The sequence below is a fragment of the Oncorhynchus nerka genome, linkage group LG14, assembly GCF_034236695.1.
Source record: "Oncorhynchus nerka isolate Pitt River linkage group LG14, Oner_Uvic_2.0, whole genome shotgun sequence".
NCBI classification, from domain to species: Eukaryota; Metazoa; Chordata; class Actinopteri; order Salmoniformes; family Salmonidae; genus Oncorhynchus; species Oncorhynchus nerka.
This window is the reverse complement of record NC_088409.1, coordinates 98474629-98496187: the sequence shown is the minus strand read 5'-3', so window position 1 is coordinate 98496187 and position 21559 is coordinate 98474629. Positions and strand designations below refer to the sequence as shown.

The window sequence follows — 21559 nt, the reverse complement described above, 5'->3', positions numbered from 1 at the left end:
ATGAGGATAGAACGACTGGAGAGAGAGAGAGTGATGAGGATAGAACGACTGGAGAGAGAGTGATGAGGATAGAACGACTGGAGAGAGAGTGATGAGGATAGAACGACTGGAGAGAGAGTGATGAGGATAGAACGACTGGAGAGAGAGTGATGAGGATAGAAAGACTGGAGAGAGAGAGAGTGATGAGGATAGAACGACTGGAGAGAGAGAGTGATGAGGATAGAACGACTGGAGAGAGAGAGTGATGAGGATGATGAGGATGAGAACGACTGGAGAGAGAGAGTGATGAGGATAGAAAGACTGGAGAGAGAGTGATGAGGATAGAACGACTGGAGAGAGAGAGTGATGAGGATAGAAAGACTGGAGAGAGAGTGATGAGGATAGAACGACTGGAGAGAGAGAGAGAGTGATGAGGATAGAAAGACTGGAGAGAGAGTGATGAGGATAGAACGACTGGAGAGAGAGAGTGATGAGGATAGAAAGACTGGAGAGAGAGAGTGATGAGGATAGAGACTGGAGAAAGAGTGATGAGGATAGAAAGACTGGAGAGAGAGAGAGTGATGAGGATAGAAAGACTGGAGAGAGTGATGAGGATAGAACGACTGGAGAGAGAGTGATGAGGATAGAAAGACTGGAGAGAGAGTGATGAGGATAGAAAGACTGGAGAGAGAGAGTGATGAGGATAGAACGACTGGAGAGAGAGTGATGAGGATAGAACGACTGGAGAGAGAGTGATGAGGATAGAACGACTGAGAGAGAGTGAGATGATGAGGATAGAAAGACTGGAGAGAGAGTGATGAGGATAGAACGACTGGAGAGAGAGAGTGATGAGGATAGAACGACTGGAGAGAGAGAGTGATGAGGATAGAACGACTGGAGAGAGAGAGTGATGAGGATAGAAAGACTGGAGAGAGAGTGATGAGGATAGAGACTGGAGAGAGAGTGATGAGGATAGAACGACTGGAGAGAGAGAGTGATGAGGACTGGAGAGAAGACTGGAGAGAGAGAGAGTGATGAGGATAGAAAGACTGGAGAGAGAGTGATGAGGATAGAGGACTGGAGAGAAGTGATGAGGATAGAAGACTGAGAGAGAGAGTGATGAGGATAGAACGACTGGAGAGAGAGAGTGATGAGGATAGAAGACGACTGGAGAGAGAGAGAGAGGATGATGAGGATGAGGATAGAACGACTGAGAGAGAGAGTGATGAGGATAGAACGACTGGAGAGAGAGAGTGATGAGATAGAGTGATGAGGATAGAAAGACTGGAGAGAGAGAGTGATGAGGATAGAACGAGAGAGAGTGATGAGGATAGAACGACGAGATAGAACGACTGAGAGAGAGAGTGATGAGGATAGAAAGACTGGAGAGAGAGAGAGTGATGAGGATAGAAAGACTGAGAGAGAGAGTGATGAGGATAGAAAGACTGGAGAGAGAGAGTGATGAGGATGACTGGAGAGAGAGAGAGTGATGAGGATGGAGAGAGAGAGTGATGAGGATAGAACGACTGGAGAGAGAGAGTGATGAGGATAGAACGACTGGAGAGAGAGTGATGAGGATAGAAAGACTGGAGAGAGAGAGTGATGAGGATAGAACGACTGGAGAGAGAGAGTGATGAGGATAGAACGACTGGAGAGAGAGTGATGAGGATAGAAAGATTGAAGAGAGAGTGATGAGGATAGAACGACTGGAGAGAGAGTGAGTGAGGATAGAACGACTGGAGAGAGAGTGATGAGGATAGAAGACTGAGAGGATAGAAGACTGAGAGAGAGAGAGTGATGAGGATAGAACGACTGGAGAGAGAGTGATGAGGATAGAACGACTGGAGAGAGAGAGAGTGATGAGGATAGAACGACTGGAGAGAGAGAGTGATGAGGATAGAACGACTGGAGAGAGAGATGAGGATAGAACGACTGGAGAGAGAGAGTGATGAGGATAGAACGACTGAGAGAGAGAGTGATGAGGATAGAAAGACTGAGAGAGAGAGGATGAGGATAGAAAGACTGGAGAGAGAGAGTGATGAGGATAGAACGACTGAGAGAGAGTGATGAGGATGACTGGAGAGAGAGAGTGATGAGGAAACGACTGGAGAGAGAGTGATGAGGATAGAACGACTGAGAGAGAGTGATGAGGATAGAGGACTGAGAGAGAGAGTGATGAGGATGGAGAGAGTGATGAGGATAGAACGACTGGAGAGAGAGAGTGATGAGGATAGAAACGACTGGAGAGAGAGAGTGATGAGGATAGAAAGACTGAGAGAGAGTGATGAGGATAGAAAGACTGGAGAGAGAGTGATGAGGATAGAAAGACTGGAGAGAGAGAGTGATGAGGATAGAACGACTGGAGAGAGAGAGTGATGAGGATAGAAAGACTGGAGAGAGAGAGTGATGAGGATAGAACGACTGGAGAGAGAGTGATGAGGATAGAACGACTGGAGAGAGAGAGAGTGATGAGGATAGAACGACTGGAGAGAGAGAGTGATGAGGATAGAACGACTGGAGAGAGAGAGAGATGAGGATAGAACGACTGGAGAGAGAGAGAGTGATGAGGATAGAACGACTGGAGAGAGAGTGATGAGGATAGAAAGACTGGAGAGAGAGAGAGTGATGAGCATAGAAAGATTGGAGAGATTGGAGAGAGTGATGAGGATAGAAAGACTGGAGAGATTGGAGAGAGTGATGAGGATAGAAAGACTGGAGAGATTGGAGAGAGTGATGAGGATAGAAAGACTGGAGAGAGAGAGTGATGAGGATAGAACGACTGGAGAGAGAGAGAGATGAGGATAGAACGACTGGAGAGAGAGAGTGATGAGGATAGAAAGACTGGAGAGAGAGAGAGTGATGAGGATAGAAAGACTGGAGAGGGAGAGAGTGATGAGGATAGAAAGACTGGAGAGGGAGAGAGTGATGAGGATAGAACGACTGGAGAGAGAGAGAGTGATGAGGATAGAAAGATTGGAGAAAGAGAGAGAGAGAGAGTGTAGAAAGATACAAACTCTTATTTAGAATGATGACCCAGCTGTGGAAAACTTTGTGTTTGTGTGTGTGGCAACTCGACAGCTCACTCTGACAGGCCACTCACGTAAAGTGACAGCAGCCAAGTTTAAATGCAGCCTGCGCCAGGTGGTGACAGGAAGCGCAGACAGGACCGTCAAGATCTGGGATCTCCACCGCGCTGCTTGTAAGTCATTGACTGACCTTACTCTAACCCTGACCCTTGACCCTACAGTGACCCTGGCCGTAATCCTTCAGAGAAAGGGACAAAGTCCCCCCCCCAGGCTCTATATCTCTCTCCCCCCAGGTATCCAGACCATTGAGGTTCTATCTCTCCTCCCCAGGTATCCAGACCATTGAGGTTCTATCTCTCCTCCCCTGGTATCCAGACCATTGAGGTTCTATCTCTCCTCACCAGGTATCCAGACCATTGAGGTTCTATCTCTCCTCCCCAGGTATCCAGACCATTGAGGTACTATCTCTCCTCCCCAGGTATCCAGACCATTGAGGTTCTATCTCTCTATCTCTCCTCCCCAGGTATCCAGACCATTGAGGTTCTATCTCTCCTCCCCAGGTATCCAGACCATTGAGGTTCTATCTCACTATCTCTCCTCCCCAGGTATCCAGACCATTGAGGTTCTATCTCTCCTCCCCAGGTATCCAGACCATTGAGGTTCTATCTCTCCTCCCCAGGTATCCAGACCATTGAGGTTCTATCTCTCCTCCCCAGGTATCCAGACCATTGAGGTTCTATCTCTCCTCTCCAGGTATCCAGACCATTGAGGTTCTATCTTACTGCAGTGATGTGGTGTGTTCTGAGCACGTCATCGTCAGTGGACACTATGACAGGAAGATACGCTTCTGGGACAGCAGGTAGGAGTACTCCCATATAGCTGTAATCCTACCCATATAGCTGTAACCCATATAGCTGTAACCCATATAGCTGTAACCCTACCCATATAGCTGTAACTCTACCCATATAGCTGTAACCCATATAGCTGTAACTCTACCCATATAGCTGTAACCCTACCCATATAGCTGTAACCCTACCCATATAGCTGTAACTCTACCCATATAGCTGTAACCCATATAGCTGTAACCCTACCCATATAGCTGTAACCCTACCCATATAGCTGTAACCCATATAGCTGTAACCCATATAGCTGTAACCCTACCCATATAGCTGTAACCCGTATAGCTGTAACCCTACCCATATAGCTGTAACCCTACCCATATAGCTGTAACCCTACCCATATAGCTGTAACAGGTCTTCCTGACCAATGGTGACTCACTCGGACTCGTCTTCCTGACCAATGGTGACTCACTCGGACTCGTCTTCCTGACCAATGGTGACTCACTCGGACTCGTCTTCCTGACCAATGGTGACTCACTCGGACTCGTCTTCCTGACCAATGGTGACTCACTCGGACTCGTCTTCCTGACCAATGGTGACTCACTCGGACTCGTCTTCCTGACCAATGATGACTCACTCGGACTCGCCATCTTGACCATTGATGACTCGTCTTCCTGACCAATGGTGACTCACTCGGACTCGTCTTCCTGACCAATGGTGACTCACTCGGACTCGCCATCCTGACCATTGATGACTCACTCGGACTCGCCATCTTGACCATTGATGACTCACTCGGACTCGCCATCTTGACCAATGGTGACTCGTCTTCCTGACCAATGGTGACTCACTCGGACCTGCCATCCTGACCATTGATGACTCACTCGGACTCGTCTTCCTCACCAATGGTGACTCACTCGGACTCGCCATCCTGACCATTGATGACTCACTCGGACTCGTCTTCCTGACCAATGGTGACTCACTCGGACTCGCCATCCTGACCATTGATGACTCACTCGGACTCGCCATCTTGACCATTGATGACTCGTCTTCCTGACTCAGACTTGCCTTCTCTTGACTTGTGTTTGCACTTACACTTGGACTGAATATTAGGCGCCCTGGGTGCACAGACGGCACACAAAGCCTACATCAGCTGGTGAGTTGCGGGGGAGAAAGCGAGGATTTTGCACAGGCAGGCTCTGGCTCAGCCTCCAATCATAAGCTACACATCACGCAAGCGACTCTCTTCCTTCACTGTGACCTCCAGTCACCAGCCTACTCTTTAGCTTTGCCTAGTTAAGAAATAAACAGTTAGTTTTTTTTTTTAATGAGTGAGTGGCGATATACTGCCGCCTGGTGGCGACTAGAAACAATGACCTAATAAGACCAATTATAAATTGATGGACACGTGACTCGACTATTGGTGACTCGGATCTGGACTCGACTCGGACTTCAGCCATGGGGACTCGGGACATGACTCGGACTCGGGACTTGACTCGGACTCGGGACATGACTCGGACTCGGGACATGACTCGGACTCGGGACATGACTCGGACTTGGGACTTGACTCGGACTTGGGACTTGACTCGGACTTGGGACTTGACTCGGACTCGGGACATGACTCGGACTTGACTCGGACTCGGGACTCGGACTTGGGACATGACTCGGACTTGGGACATGACTCGGACTTGGGACTTGACTCAGACTACAACACTGGCTAATGGTAGATGCACTATATGTACAAAAGTATGCGGACAACCTTTCAAATGAGTGGATTCGGCTTTTTCAGCCGCACCCGTTGCTGACAGGTGTATAAAACCGAGCACACAGCCATGCAATCTCCATAGACAAACATTGTTAGTAGAGTGGCCTTTTTGAAGAGCTTAGCAACTGTGGCACCGTTATTGGACGCCGGATGCCGGGAGAAGACTACCTACCCGAATGCATAGTCCCAACTGTAAAGTTTGGTTGAGGAAGAATAATGGCCTGGGGCTGGTTTTCATGGTTCGGGACCCTTAATTCTAGTGAAGGGAAATCTAAATGCTACAGCATACAATGACATTATAGATGATTCTGTGCTTCCAACTTTGTGGCAACAGTTTGGGGAAGGCCCTTTCCTGTTTCAGCATGACAATGCCCTTGTGCGCAAAGCAAAGGTCCATACAGAAATGGTTTGTCGAGATCGGTGTGGAAGAACTTCACTGGCCTGTACAGAGCCCTGACCTCAACCCCATTGAACACCTTTGGGATGAATTGGTACGCCGACTGTGAGCCAGGCCTATTCGCCCAACATCAGTGCCCGACCTCATTAATGCTCTTGTGGCTGAATGCAAGCAAGTCCCCACAGCAATGTTCCAACATCTAGTGGAAAGCCTTCCCAGAAGAGTGGAGGCTGTTATAGCAGCAATGTTCCATCTATCTAGTGGAAAGCCTTCCCAGAAGAGCGGAGGCTGTTATAGCAGCAATGTTCCAACATCTAGTGGAAAGCCTTCCCAGAAGAGTGGAGGCTGTTATAGCAGCAATGTTCCAACATCTAGTGGAAAGCCTTCCCAGAAGAGCGGAGGCTGTTATAGCAGCAATGTTCCAACATCTAGTGGAAAGCCTTCCCAGAAGAGCGGAGGCTGTTATAGCAGCAATGTTCCAACATCTAGTGGAAAGCCTTCCCAGAAGAGTGGAGGCTGTTATAGCAGCAATGTTCCAACATCTAGTGGAAAGCCTTCCCAGAAGAGTGGAGGCTGTTATAGCAGCAAGGGGGGGACCAACTCCATATTAATGCCCATGATTCTGGAATGAGATGTTTGACGAGCAGGTGTCCACATACTTTTGGTCATGTAATGTATAGGGTCAGGGTTAGTTAATGATAGCTATAGGGTTACCTCACAGTAGCTATAGGGTTAGGGTTACCTCACAGTAGCTATAGGGTTAGGGTTATCTCACAGTAGCTATAGAGTTAGGGTTAGCTCACAGTAGCTATAGGGTTAGGGTTACCTCACAGTAGCTATAGGGTTAGGGTTATCTCACAGTAGCTATAGAGTTAGGGTTAGCTCACAATAGCTATAAAGTTAGGGTTAGCTAACAGTAGCTAAAGGGTTGGGGTTAGCTCACAGTAGCTATAGAGTTAGGGTTACCTAACAGTAGCTATAGGGTTAGGGTTAGCTCACAGTAGCTAAAGGGTTAGGGTTACCTCACAGTAGCTATAGAGTTAGGGTTAGCTAACAGTAGCTAAAGGGTTAGGGCTAGCTAACAGTAGATTTAGGGTTAGTAATTAGGGTTAGGGTTAGCTAACAATAGCTATAGGGTTAGGGTTAGTTAACCGTAGAGATGGGGTTAGCGTTAGTAGCCAAAGGTTTATGGTTAGCTAACAGTAGCTATAAGGTTAGCAAACGGTAGCTATAGGGTTAGCTGACGGTAGATTTAGGGTTAGCTAACGGTAGCTATAGGGTTAAGGTTAGCTGATGGTAAATTTAGGGTTAGCTAATGCTGGATATAGCCTCTTCTGTTTGGTATCAGCTGGGCTATCTGACACACTGTTAACACCTTCACAGTAATGTGGTTAATTGATACCCGAGCCAGTTATATTTATTAATCCATCCTGATATAGTTGTAATGGCGATGTCCAAACGAATTAGCATTATCATTAAGTGTTATGATTTGGGCTAATTTCATGGTCATAATGCTCAGTGTCTTGTCTTTTTCCTTACATTACAGTAGATCAAATCAGATTGATTTATATAGCCCTTCTTACATCAGCTGATATCTCAAAGTGCTGTACAGAAACCCAGCCTAAAACCCCAAACAGCAAGCAATGCATGTGTAGAAGCACGGTGGCTAGGAAAAACTCCCTAGAAAGGCCAAAACCTAGGAAGAAACCTAGAGAGGAACCAGGCTATGAGGGGTGGCCAGTCCTCTTCTGGCTGTGTCGGGTGGAGATTATAACAGAACATGGCCAAGGATGTTCAAATGGTCATAGATGACCAGCATGGTCGTATAATAATAATCACAGTAGTTGTCAAGGGTGCAACAGGTCACCACCTCAGGAGTATATGTCAGTTGGCTTTTCATAGCCGATCATAGATCCACTTGTATAGCTGGCAGATGACGGAGATCACCACAGAACATACTGGAAATATAATCCTGTTCAGCTCTCCTCTCTCTGATCTGCCATTTAGTACATTATATCTAATTGCTTCTCTCTACATTACCGTGGACATTATATTGTTTATTCTCTCTACATTACCATGGACATTATATTGTTTATTCTCTCTACATTACCATGGACATTATATTGTTTATTCTCTCTACATTACCATGGACATTATATTGTTTATTCTCTCTACATTACCGTGGACATTATATTGTCTATTCTCTACATTACCGTGGACATTATATTGTTTATTCTCTCTACATTACCGTGGACATTATATTGTTTATTCTCTCTACATTACCGTGGACATTATATTGTCTATTCTCTACATTACCATGGACATTATATTGTCTCTTCTCTACATTACCGTGGACATTATAATGTCTATTCTCTCTACATTACCGTGGACATTATATTGCCTATTCTCTCTACATTACCGTGGACATTATATTGTCTCTAGATGACTATGGACATTATATTGTCTTCTCTACATTACCGTGGACATTATATTGTCTATTCTCTCTACATTATCGTGGACATTATATTGTCTATTCTCTACATTACCTTGGACATTATATTGTCTATTCTCTCTACATTACCATGGACATTATATTGTCTATTCTCTCTACATTACCGTGGACATTATATTGTCTTCTCTACATTACCGTGGACATTATATTGTCTTTACTACATTACCATGGACATTATATTGTCTTTACTACATTACCATGGACATTATGTTGTCTTCTCTACATTACCATGGACATTATATTGTCTATTCTCTACATTACCGTGGACATTATATTGTCTTCTCTACATTACCATGGACATTATATTGTCTTCTCTACATTACTATGGACATTATATTGTCTATTCTCTACATTATCGTGGACATTATATTGTCTTCTCTACATTACCGTGGACATTATATTGTCTATTCTCTACATTACCGTGGACATTATATTGTCTTCTCTACATTACCGTGGGCATTATATTGTCTTTACTACATTACCGTGGACATTATATTGTTTATTCTCTCTACATTACCATGGACATTATATTGTCTATTCTCTACATTATCGTGGACATTATATTGTCTATTCTCTCTACATTACCGTGGACATTATATTGTCTATTCACTACATTACCGTGGACATTATATTGTCTCTAGATGACTATGTACATGTTCTCTATTCCTTGCTGTGTTCTGTGTGTTGGAGATGATGATAATGGTTGTTGTAAGCTCCAAGCAGCAGCAGGGCCTCTCTCTCTCTCTGACATCTCTCCTTCACTCCCCTGCTATTCGTCAACTGCAGACTTTCATGTTCCACTGTCGCTTAGCAACAGTCCACCTACATAATAGTCTCTCTCCATCACCCCCCCAAGCCCCTTCTGTTTTGGGGTTGTCTCTGTTATGACATTGGTGAAATTTGCTGCGCTACATGTTTGGTGTTCATTTCTATATTTATTAGTTTCAGCACGTTGATAGTGAATCGCTACAGCCCAACAGACCTGCCTAACCCTACACCCTAACACTACACCCTACACCCTACACCCTAACACTACACCCTACACCCTAACACTACACCCTACACCCTACACCCTACACCCTAACCCTACACCCTACACCCTAACCCTACACCCTAACCCAACACCCTAACCTACACCCTAACCCTACACCCTAACCCTACACCCTAACCCTACACCCTAACCCAACACCCTAACCCTACACCCTAACCCTACACCCTACACCCTAACCCTACACCTTACACCCTAACCCTACACCCTACACCCTACACCCTACACCCTAACCCTACACCCCACCCTACACTACACTACACCCCAACCCAACACCCTAACCCTACACCTAACCCTAACCCAACACCCTAACCCTACACCCTAACCCTACACCCTAACCCTACACCCTAACCCTACACCTAACACCCTACACCCTAACCCAACACCCTAACCCTACACCCTAACCCTACACCTTACACCCTAACCCTACACCCTACACCTTACACCCTAACCCTAACCACACCCTAACCCTAACCAACACCCTAACCCAACACCTAACCCTAACCCAACACCCTAACCCTACACCTTACACCCTAACCCTAACCCAACACCCTAACCCTACACCTTACACCCTAACCCAACACCCTAACCCTACACCTTACACCCTAACACTACACCCTAACCCTACACCTTACACCCTAACCCTACACCTTACACCCTAACCCAACACCCTAACCCTACACCCTAACCCTAACCCAACACCCTAACCCTACACCCTAACCCTACACCCTAACCCTACACCCTACACCCTAACACTACACCCTAACCCAACACCCTAACCCTACACCCTAACCCTACACCTTACACCCTAACCCTACACCCTACACCTTACACCCTAACCCTAACCCAACACCCTAACCCTAACCCAACACCCTAACCCAACACCCTAACCCAACACCCTAACCCTACACCTAACCCTACACCTTACACCCTAACCCAACACCCTAACCCTACACCTTACACCCTAACCCTTACACCCTAACCCTACACCCTAACCCAACACCCTAACCCTACACCTTACACCCTAACACTACATCTTACACCCTAACCCTACACCCTAACCCAACACCCTAACCCTACACCTTACACCCTAACCCTACACCCCTAACCCTTTACACCCTAACCCAACACCCTAACCCTACACCCTACACCCTACACCCTAACCTTACACCCTAACCCTACACCTACACCTAACCCTACACCCTACACCCTAACCCTACACCCTAACCCTACACCCTACACCTTACACCCTAACCCAACACCCTAACCCTACACCCTAACCCTAACCCAACACCCTAACCCTACACCCTAACCCTACACCCTAACCCTACACCCTAACCCTACACCCTAACACCCTAACCCAACACCCTAACCCTACACCCTAACCCTACACCTACACCCTAACCCTACACCCTACACCCTACACCCTAAACCCAACACCCTAACCCTAACCCAACACCCTAACCCAACACCCTAACCCTAACCCAACACCCTAACCCTACACCTTACACCTAACCTAACCCAACACCCTAACCCTACACCTTTACACCCTAACCCAACACCCTAACCCTACACCTACACCCTAACACTACACCCTAACCCTACACCTTACACCCTAACCCTACACCTTACACCCTAACCCAACACCCTAACCCTACACCCTAACCCTAACCCAACACCCTAACCCTACACCCTAACCCTACACCCTAACCCTACACCCTACACCCTAACACTTTACACCCTAACCCAACACCCTAACCCTACACCCTAACCCTACACCTTACACCCCTAACCCTACACCCTACACCTTACACCCTAACCCTAACCCAACACCCTAACCCTAACCCAACACCCTAACCCAACACCCTAACCCAACACCCTAACCCTACACCTTACACCCAACACCCTAACCCTACACCTTACACCCTAACCCAACACCCTAACCCTACACCTTACACCCTAACCCTTACACCCTAACCCTACACCCTAACCCTAACCCAACACCCTAACCCTACACCTTACACCCTAACACTACATCTTACACCCTAACCCTACACCCTAACCCAACACCCTAACCCTACACAGTTACACCCTAACCCTACAGTAACCCAACACCCTAACATACACAGTTACACCCTAACCTACACCAGTTACACCCTACACCTTACACCCTAACCCTACACCTTACACCCTAACCCTACACGTTACACCCTAACCCAACACCCTAACCCTACACCTTACACCCTAACCCTACACCTTACACCCTAACCCTACACCTTACACCCTAACACTACATCTTACACCCTAACCCTACACCCTAACCCTAACCCAACACCCTAACCCTACACCTTACACCCTAACCCTAACCCAACACCCTAACCCTACACCTTACACCCTAACCCAACACCCTAACCCTACACCTTACACCCTAACACTACACCCTACACCTTACACCCTAACCCAACACCCTAACCCTACACCTTACACCCTAACCCAACACCCTAACCCTACACCTTACACCCTAACCCAACACCGTACACGTTACACCCTAACACTACACCTTACACCCTAACCCTAACCTTACACCCTAATCCTACACCCTAAACTTACACCCTAACCCTACACCCTAACCTTACACCCTAATCCTACACCCTGACCCTACACCCTAAACTTACACCCTACACCCTAACTCTACACCCTAACCCTACACCCTAACCTTACACCCTAACCCTACACCCTGACCTTACACCCTGACCTTACACCCTAACCCTACACCCTAACCCTACACCCTAATCCTACACCCTGACCCTACACCCTAACCTTACACCCTAACCCTACACCTTACATCCTAACCCTACAACAGACCTGCAGGGGGTTTTCTGTTTCTCCCTCAGTAGAACCTGCTACTCTTTAATAATTCAAACACTTCATAACTCTGTAGTTTACAGGTCAATGATGTTGATAAATCTTTTCACTATTGTATTACAGTTAGCTACCTGCTACAGTTAAGTTAGGCACGTTGCTATGTTACATACAGTTCAGTTAGGCACGTTGCTATGTTACATACAGTACAGTTAGGCACGTTGCTATGTTACATACAGTACAGTTAGGCACGTTGCTATGTTACATACAGTACAGTTAGGCACGTTGCTATGTTACATACAGTACAGTTAGGCAGTTACGTTGCTATGTTACATACAGTACAGTTAGGCACGTTGCTATGTTACATACAGTACAGTTAGGCACGTTGCTATGTTACATACAGTACAGTTAGGCACGTTGCTATGTTACATACAGTTCAGTTAGGCACGTTGCTATGTTACATACAGTACAGTTAGGCACGTTGCTATGTTACATACAGTACAGTTAGGCACGTTGCTATGTTACATACAGTACAGTTAGGCACGTTGCTATGTTACATACAGTACAGTTAGGCACGTTGCTATGTTACATACAGTACAGTTAGGCACGTTGCTATGTTACAGTACAGTACAGTTAGGCACGTTGCTATGTTACATACAGTACAGTTAGGCACGTTGCTATGTTACATACAGTACAGTTAGGCACGTTGCTATGTTACATACAGTACAGTTAGGCACGTTGCTATGTTACATACAGTACAGTTAGGCACGTTGCTATGTTACATACAGTTCAGTTAGGCACGTTGCTATGTTACATACAGTACAGTTAGGCACGTTGCTATGTTACATACAGTACAGTTAGGCACGTTGCTATGTTACATACAGTACAGTTAGGCACGTTGCTATGTTACATACAGTTCAGTTAGGCACGTTGCTATGTTACATACAGTACAGTTAGGCACGTTGCTATGTTACATACAGTACAGTTAGGCACGTTGCTATGTTACATACAGTACAGTTAGGCACGTTACTATGTTACATACAGTTCAGTTAGGCACGTTGCTATGTTACATACAGTACAGTTAGGCACGTTGCTATGTTACATACAGTTCAGTTAGGCACGTTGCTATGTTACATACAGTACAGTTAGGCACGTTGCTATGTTACATACAGTACAGTTAGGAACGTTGCTATGTTACATACAGTACAGTTAGGCACGTTGCTATGTTACATACAGTACAGTTAGGCACGTTGCTATGTTACATACAGTACAGTAAGGCACATTCTGCTAGACCATGTTGAGATGTGACTCACTGCCTTCCCCCTAAGGCCCCCCTGCCCCCTCCCCCTCCCCTCTCCATCCCCCCCTGTCCCCCTCTCCGTCCCCCTCCCCTCTTCGTCCCCCTCCCCCTCCCCTCTCCGTCCCCCTCCCCCTCCCCCTCCGTCCCCTCTCCCTCTCCGTCTCCCCTCCTCCCCTCTCCCCCCCCTCCCCCTCCCTCCTCCCCAGGGCTGCCAGCTGCACCCAGGAGGTTCCTCTCCAGGGGAAGGTAACATCTCTGGACATCTCTACTGACCACCGTCAGCTCCTCAGCTGCTCCAGAGACGAGAGTCTGCAGGTGGTCGACCTTCGCATGAACAGCTCCAGGATATGCTTCAGGTAGCCAGACCATGGTGCTCTAATAATGTACTGTAGTGTTCTGTGTTGATCCTAGGCCAAAGGCCTGCAGATGGCGATATTGAGTCGTTTCCATCTTACCGTCCGAACAAATTGTATGCAGTCGGGGCAATACACTGTTATCCCCCCTGGTCTATCTCTGACCTGACTCCTTCCCTAATAGAACTAACCCTGGTCTATCTCTGACCTGACTCCTCCCCTATAGAACTAACCCTGGTTTATGCACTCCTCTATAGAACTAACCCTGGTTTATCTCTGACCTGACTCCTTATAGAGCCCCCTGGTCTATCTCTGACCTGACTCCTTCCCTAATAGAACTAACCCTGGTCTATCTCTGACCTGACTCCTCCCCTATAGAACTAACCCTGGTTTATCTCTGACCTGACTCCTCCCCTATAGAACTAACCCTGGTTTATCTCTGACCTGACTCCTCCCCTATAGAGCTAACCCTGGTCTATCTCTGACCTGACTCCTCCCCTAATAGAACTAACCCTGGTCTATCTCTGACCTGACTCCTCCCCTATAGAACTAACCCTGGTCTATCTCTGACCTGACTCCTCCCCTATAGAACTAACCCTGGTCTATCTCTGACCTGACTCCTCCCCTATAGAGCTAACCCTGGTCTATCTCTGACCTGACTCTCCTCCCCTATAGAACTAACCCTGGTCTATCTCTGACCTGACTCCTCCCCTATAGAACTAACCCTGGTCTATCTCTGACCTGACTCTCCTCCCCTATAGAACTAACCCTGGTCTATCTCTGACCTGACTCCTCCCCTATAGAACTAACCCTGGTCTATCTCTGACCTAACTCTCCTCCGCTATAGAGCTAACTGACCTGACTCTCCTCACCTATAGAACTAACCCTGGTCTATCTCTGACCTGACTCCTCCCCTATAGAACTAACCCTGGTCTATCTCTGACCTGACTCCTCCCCTATAGAACTAACCCTGGTCTATCTCTGACCTGACTCCTCCCCTATAGAACTAACCCTGGTTTATCTCTGACCTGACTCTCCTCCCCTATAGAGCTAACTGACCTGACTCTCCTCACCTATAGAGCTAACCCTGGTCTATCTCTGACCTAACTCCTCCCCTTTAGAGCTAACCCTGGTCTATCTCTGACCTAACTCCTCCCCTTTAGAGCTAACCCTGGTCTATGTCTGACCTAACTCCTCCCCTATAGAGCTAACCCTGGTCTATCTCTGACCTAACTCCTCCCCTATAGAGCTAACCCTGGATGTTAGTGTGTCTGATAACTGTCCTTATCTCTCATTTCAGAGCTGAGGGCTTCAAATGTGGCTGTGACAGCACCAAGGCTATATTCAGGTGAGCACTTACTCTAACCCTGACTCTAGGGGCCTGTGGTACAACACAGTCTGTAGGATGGTACAGGACCCTGGGTTACAACACAGTCTGTAGGATGGTACAGGACCCTGGGTTACAACACAGTCTGTAGGATGGTACAGGACCCTGGGGTTACAACACAGTCTGTAGGATGGTACAGGATGGTACAGGACCCTGGGTTACAACACAGTCTGTAGGATGGTACAGGACCCTGGGTTACAACACAGTCTGTAGGATGGTACAGGACCCTGGGTTACAACACAGTCTGTAGGATGGTACAGGACCCTGGGTTACAACACAGTCTGTAGGATGGTACAGGACCCTGGGTTACAACACAGTCTGTAGGATGGTACAGGACCCTGTTACAACACAGTCTGGGATGGTACAACACAGTCTGTAGGATGGTACAGGACCCTGTGGTTACAACACAGTCTGTAGGATGGTACAGGATGGTACAACACAGTCTGTAGGATGGACCCTGGGTTACAACACAGTCTGTAGGATGGTACAGGACCCTGGGTTACAACACAGTCTGTAGGATGGTACAGGACCCTGTGGTACAACACAGTCTGTAGGATGGTACAGGACCCTGGGTTACAACACAGTCTGTAGGATGGTACAGGATGGTACAGGACCCTGGGTTACAACACAGTCTGTAGGATGGTACAGGACCCTGGGTTACAACACAGTCTGTAGGATGGTACAGGACCCTGGGTTACAACACAGTCTGTAGGATGGTACAGGACCCTGGGTTACAACACAGTCTGTAGGATGGTACAGGATGGTACAGGACCCTGGGTTACAACACAGTCTGTAGGATGGTACAGGACCCTGGGTTACAACACAGTCTGTAGGATGGTACAGGTCCCCTGGGTTACAACACAGTCTGTAGGATGGTACAGGACCCTGGGTTACAACACAGTCTGTAGGATGGTACAGGACCCTGGGTTACAACACAGTCTGTAGGATGGTACAGGACCCTGGGTTACAACACAGTCTGTAGGATGGTACAGGACCCTGTGGTACAACACAGTCTGTAGGATGGTACAGGATGGTACAGGACCCTGGGTTACAACACAGTCTGTAGGATGGTACAGGACCCTGGGTTACAACACAGTCTGTAGGATGGTACAGGACCCTGGGTTACAACACAGTCTGTAGGATGGTACAGGACCCTGGGTTACAACACAGTCTGTAGGATGGTACAGGACCCTGGGGTACAACACAGTCTGTAGGATGGTACAGGACCCTGGGTTACAACACAGTCTGTAGGATGGTACAGGACCCTGGATTACAACACAGTCTGTAGGATGGTACAGGACCCTGGGGTACAACACAGTCTGTAGGATGGTACAGGACCCTGGGCTACAACACAGTCTGTAGGATGGTACAGGATGGTACAGCGTCCTGGGTTACAACACAGTCTGTAGGATGGTACAGGATGGTACAGGATGGTACAGGGTATATGATAGCTGGCACAACATGCTTCATTTGCCAGCTGAGGTTTTATAATGTCCTAAGGGAGTGGAACAGTCACTTCTTATTTCGCTGTGTCTCTCCAAGGCTCAGCAGGCTACAGATATCAATAGCACCATGCCAGACTGCCGTGTCAGAGCAGCGTTTGGGCCAACCAATCCCAGACTGCAGTCTGTAGGTGTCAGGAGCAGCGTTTGGTTACCACAGTCTGTAGGATGGTACAGGAATACAACACAGTCTGTAGGATGGTACAGGACTGCCGTGTCAGAGCAGAGTTTGGTCCAACCAAACCCAGACTGCCGTGTCAGAGCAGTGTTTGGTCCAACCAATCCCAGACTGCCGTGTCAGAGCAGCGTTTGGTCCAACCAATCCCAGACTGCCGTGTCAGAGCAGAGTTTGGTCCAACCAACCCCAGACTGCGTGTCAGAGCAGAGTTTGGTCCAACCAATCCCAGACTGCCGTGTCAGAGCAGCGTTAGGTCCAACCAATCCCAGACTGCCGTGTCAGACCAGAGTTTGGTCCAACCAATCCCAGACTGCCGTGTCAGAGCAGCGTTTGGTCCAACCAACCCAGCCTCCTTTATCTAGAGATCGATAGATATTGTAAATAATGCATCCCAAAATGTGTCTGCCAGCTTCAACAGAAGAAACAGTTTCTACTTCAAGAAAGAAGTAGAAACCTGCCATGGCTCCTTATCCCTGGCTACATACCCCTGGCTACATATCCCTGGCTATATATCCCTGGCTATATATCCCTGGCTACATATCCCTGGCTACATACCCCTGGCTACATATCCCTGGCTACATATCCCTGGCTATATATCTCTGGCTACATATCTCTGGCTATATATCCCTGGCTACATATCTCTGGCTATATATCCCTGGCTATATATCCCTGGCTATATCTCTGGCTACATATCCCTGGCTACATATCCCTGGCTATATATCCCTGGCTATATATCCCTGGCTACATATCCCTGGCTATATATCTCTGGCTATATATCTCTGGCTACATATCTCTGGCTACATATCCCTGGCTACATATCTCTGGCTACATAGCCCTGGCTACATATCCCTGGCTACATGTCTCTGGCTATATATCTCTGGCTATATATCTCTGGCTACATATCCCTGGCTACATGTCTCTGGCTACATATACCTGGCTACATATCCCTGGCTATATATCCCTGGCTATATTTCTCTGGCTACATATCCCTGGCTACATATCCCTGGCTACATGTCTCTGGCTACATATCCCTGGCTACATGTCTCTGGCTACATATCCCTGGCTACATGTCTCTGGCTACATATCCCTGGCTACATATCCCTGGCTACATATCCCTGGCTACATATCTCTGGCTACATATCCCTGGCTACATGTCTCTGGCTACATAGCCCTGGCTACATGTCTCTGGCTACATATACCTGGCTACATGTCTCTGGCTACATATACCTGGCTACATATCTCTGGCTACATATCCCTGGCTACATATCCCTGGCTACATATCCCTGGCTACATGTCTCTGGCTATATATCTCTGGCTACATATCCCTGGCTCCTTGTCTCTGGCTACATATCCCTGGCTACATATCCCTGGCTACATATCCCTGGCTACATATCTCTGGCTACATGTCTCTGGCTACATATCCCTGGCTACATATCCCTGGCTATATATCCCTGGCTATATATCCCTGGCTACATGTCTCTGGCTACATGTCTCTGGCTACATGTCTCTGGCTACATATCCCTGGCTACATATCCCTGGCTACATATCCCTGGCTACATATCCCTGGCTACATGTCTCTGGCTATATATCCCTGGCTACATATCCCTGGCTACATATCCCTGGCTATATATCCCTGGCTCCTTATCTCTGGCTATATATCCCTGGCTATTTGTGTGTCAGTAGTATTAGTGAATAATATTTGTGTGTGAGTAGTATTAGTGAGAGCGTACTGGATGAGGAATTTCTAGATGTATGACAGAAGACAAAACATCTCACAACAACTAGACTTGTTGGTTTTTAGAAGAGAGACGTGAATTCATTTACATTCCTTGTGTGACCAGACTGTCTGTTGACTTGACATGCCGTTCTGAAGTTGAAAGGAAGTGGAATAGAGGGTTGTGGTGAGCATGTCTTCAGCTGCCATGTATGTCCCCTCCTTCCTCTCCTCTCTTGTTCTTAATTGATCAATTAAGGTCACTAGTTGGTAAGGAACTCCCCTCACCTGGTTGTCTAGGTCTTAATTGAAAGGAAAAACCAGCAGGCACTAGACACTTCATGGATTGAGGTTGACACACCTGGGCTACATGTTCCTCTCTCTGTGATGTTGGATCTGAGAGATATATAAAGAGAGGGAGAGACAGAGACAGAGAGAGACAGAGAGAGAGAGAGACAGTGAGAGAGAGAGAGAGAGAGAGAGAGAGAGAGAGAGACAGAGAGAGAGACAGAGAGAGAGAGAGAGCAAGCAAGACAGAATGAGAATGAGAGAGACTCTTTAACATCATCCTTAGCTCTGGCTGAGTGTTTTTGTTCTGATGCCTGCTGATATACTAACCGGTTTCCTCTGAATGCATTTTTACTGTTGCCATGACAGCAGATGGACGGGACTAGAATACTTTTGTGGTGTGATGTTGTTAAGGGCCGTGCAGGAGTCAGGATATGGTACTGTAGTGATACAGTGTAGTGGCCAGATATCAGCCCAGGATTGCATTGATATGTCGGCCTTCAACTAACTAATTGTTCCTTATCTATATATCTATATATCTATCTATTATCTCTCTCTCTCTTCACTCTTCTATTTCTCTTTCCCTCTCTTCTATCTCTCTCTCTCTCTTCACTCTTCTATCTCTCTTTCCCTCTCCTTCTATCTCTCCTATCTCTCTCTTCACTCTTCTATTTCTCTTTCCCTCTCCTATCTCTCTCTCTCTCCACTCTTCTATTTCTCTTTCCCTCTCCTATCTCTCTCTCTCTCTTCACTCTTCTCCCTCTCTGCTATCTATCCTTCTTTCCCTCTCCTTCTATCTTCTCTTCTATCTCTCTCTCCTTCTATTTCTCTCCTATCTATCCTTCTATCTCTCCTTCTATCTCTCTCTCTCATCTCTTCTATATCTCTCTCTCTTCACTCTTCTCCCTCTCTCTCCTATCTATCCTTCTATCTCTCCTTCTATCTCTCTTCACTCTTCTATATCTCTCTCTCTCTTCACTCTTCTCCCTCTCTCTCTCTCTCTCTCTCTCCTATCTCCTCTCTTCTCTCAATTCAATTTCAATTTTAAGACAAAAATGCATTTGCATGGGAAACGTATGTCTACTTTGCCAAAGCAATTGAAATAGATAATAAACAATAAAAAAATGAACAGTAAACATTACAATCACAGAAGTTCCAAAATAATCAAGACAATTATTATGTCATACTATGTATATTTACAGTGTTGTAACGATGTGCAAATAGTTAAAGTACAAAAGGGAAAATAAATAAACATAAACATGGGTTGTATTTACAATGGTGTTTGTTCTTCACTGGTTTCCCTTTTCTTGTGGCAACAGGTCACAAATCTTGCTACTGTGATGTCACACTGTGGAATTTCACCCAGTAGATATGGGAGTTTATCACTGTGGTATTTCACCCAGTAGATATGGGAGTTTATCACTGTGGTATTTCACCCAGTAGATATGGGAGTTTATCACTGTGGTATTTCACCCAGTAGATATGGGAGTTTATCAAAACTGGATTGTTTTCTAATTCTTTGTGGGTCTGTGTAATCTGAGGGAAATATGTCTCTCTAATATGGTCATACATTTGGCAGGAGGTTAGGAAGTGCAGCTCAGTTTCCACCTCATTTTGTGGGCAGTGAGCACATAGCCTGTCTTCTCTTGAGAGCCATGTCTGCCTACGGCAACCTTTCTCAATAGCAAGGCTATGCTCACTGAGTCTGTACGTAGTCAACGCTTTCCTTAAGTTTTGGTCAGTTACAGTGCTCAGGTATTCTGCCACTGTGTACTCTCTGTTTAGGGCCAAATAGCATTCTAGTTTGCTCTGTTTTTGGTTAATTCTTTCCAATGTGTCAAGTAATTATATTTTTGATTTCTCATGATTTGATTGGGTCTAATTGTGCTGCTGTCCTGGGGCTCTATGGGGTGTGTTTGTGTTTGTGAACAGAGCCCCAGGACCAGCTTGCTTAGGGGACTCTTCTCCAGGTTCATCTCTCTGTAGGTGATGGCTTTGTTATGGAAGGTTTGGGAATCGCTTCCTTTTAGGTGGTTGTAGAATTTAACGGCTCTTTTCTGGATTTTGATAATTAGCGGGTATCGGCCTAATTCTGCTCTGCATGCATTATTTGGTGTTTTATGTTGTACACGGAGGATATTTTTGTAGAATTCTGCATTCAGAGTCTCAATTTGGTGTTTGGGTGAGGCCGGGTGCTGCAGTCTGTTCTAGTGCCCGCGCCAATTCGGTGACGTATATGTTGAAGAGGGTGGGGCTTAAGCTGCATCCCTGTCTCACCCCACGGCCCTGTGGGAAGAAATTGGAGTGTTTTTTTTTGTGCCAATTTTAACAACACACTTGTTGTTTGTTTACATTGATTTTATAATGTTGTTTGTTTTTCCCCTAGCACCACTTTCCATCCATTTGTGAAGC

At 46.7% G+C, this 21559-nt stretch overlaps 1 protein-coding gene across 3 annotated transcripts in view; it reads left to right on the top strand.

Moving 5' to 3' along the window:
- Positions 1-21559, top strand: part of LOC115123522 (protein Atg16l2) — an 85125-nt gene that overhangs the window by 50028 nt on the left and 13538 nt on the right. For all 3 annotated transcript variants that reach the window (XM_065000601.1, XM_065000600.1, XM_065000599.1), the window contains 4 exons: positions 3058-3178; positions 3759-3864; positions 13932-14081; positions 15379-15426. In XM_065000601.1, coding sequence (XP_064856673.1) covers positions 3058-3178; positions 3759-3864; positions 13932-14081; positions 15379-15426 — 425 coding nt within the window. The remainder of the gene's footprint in view (positions 1-3057; positions 3179-3758; positions 3865-13931; positions 14082-15378; positions 15427-21559) is intronic.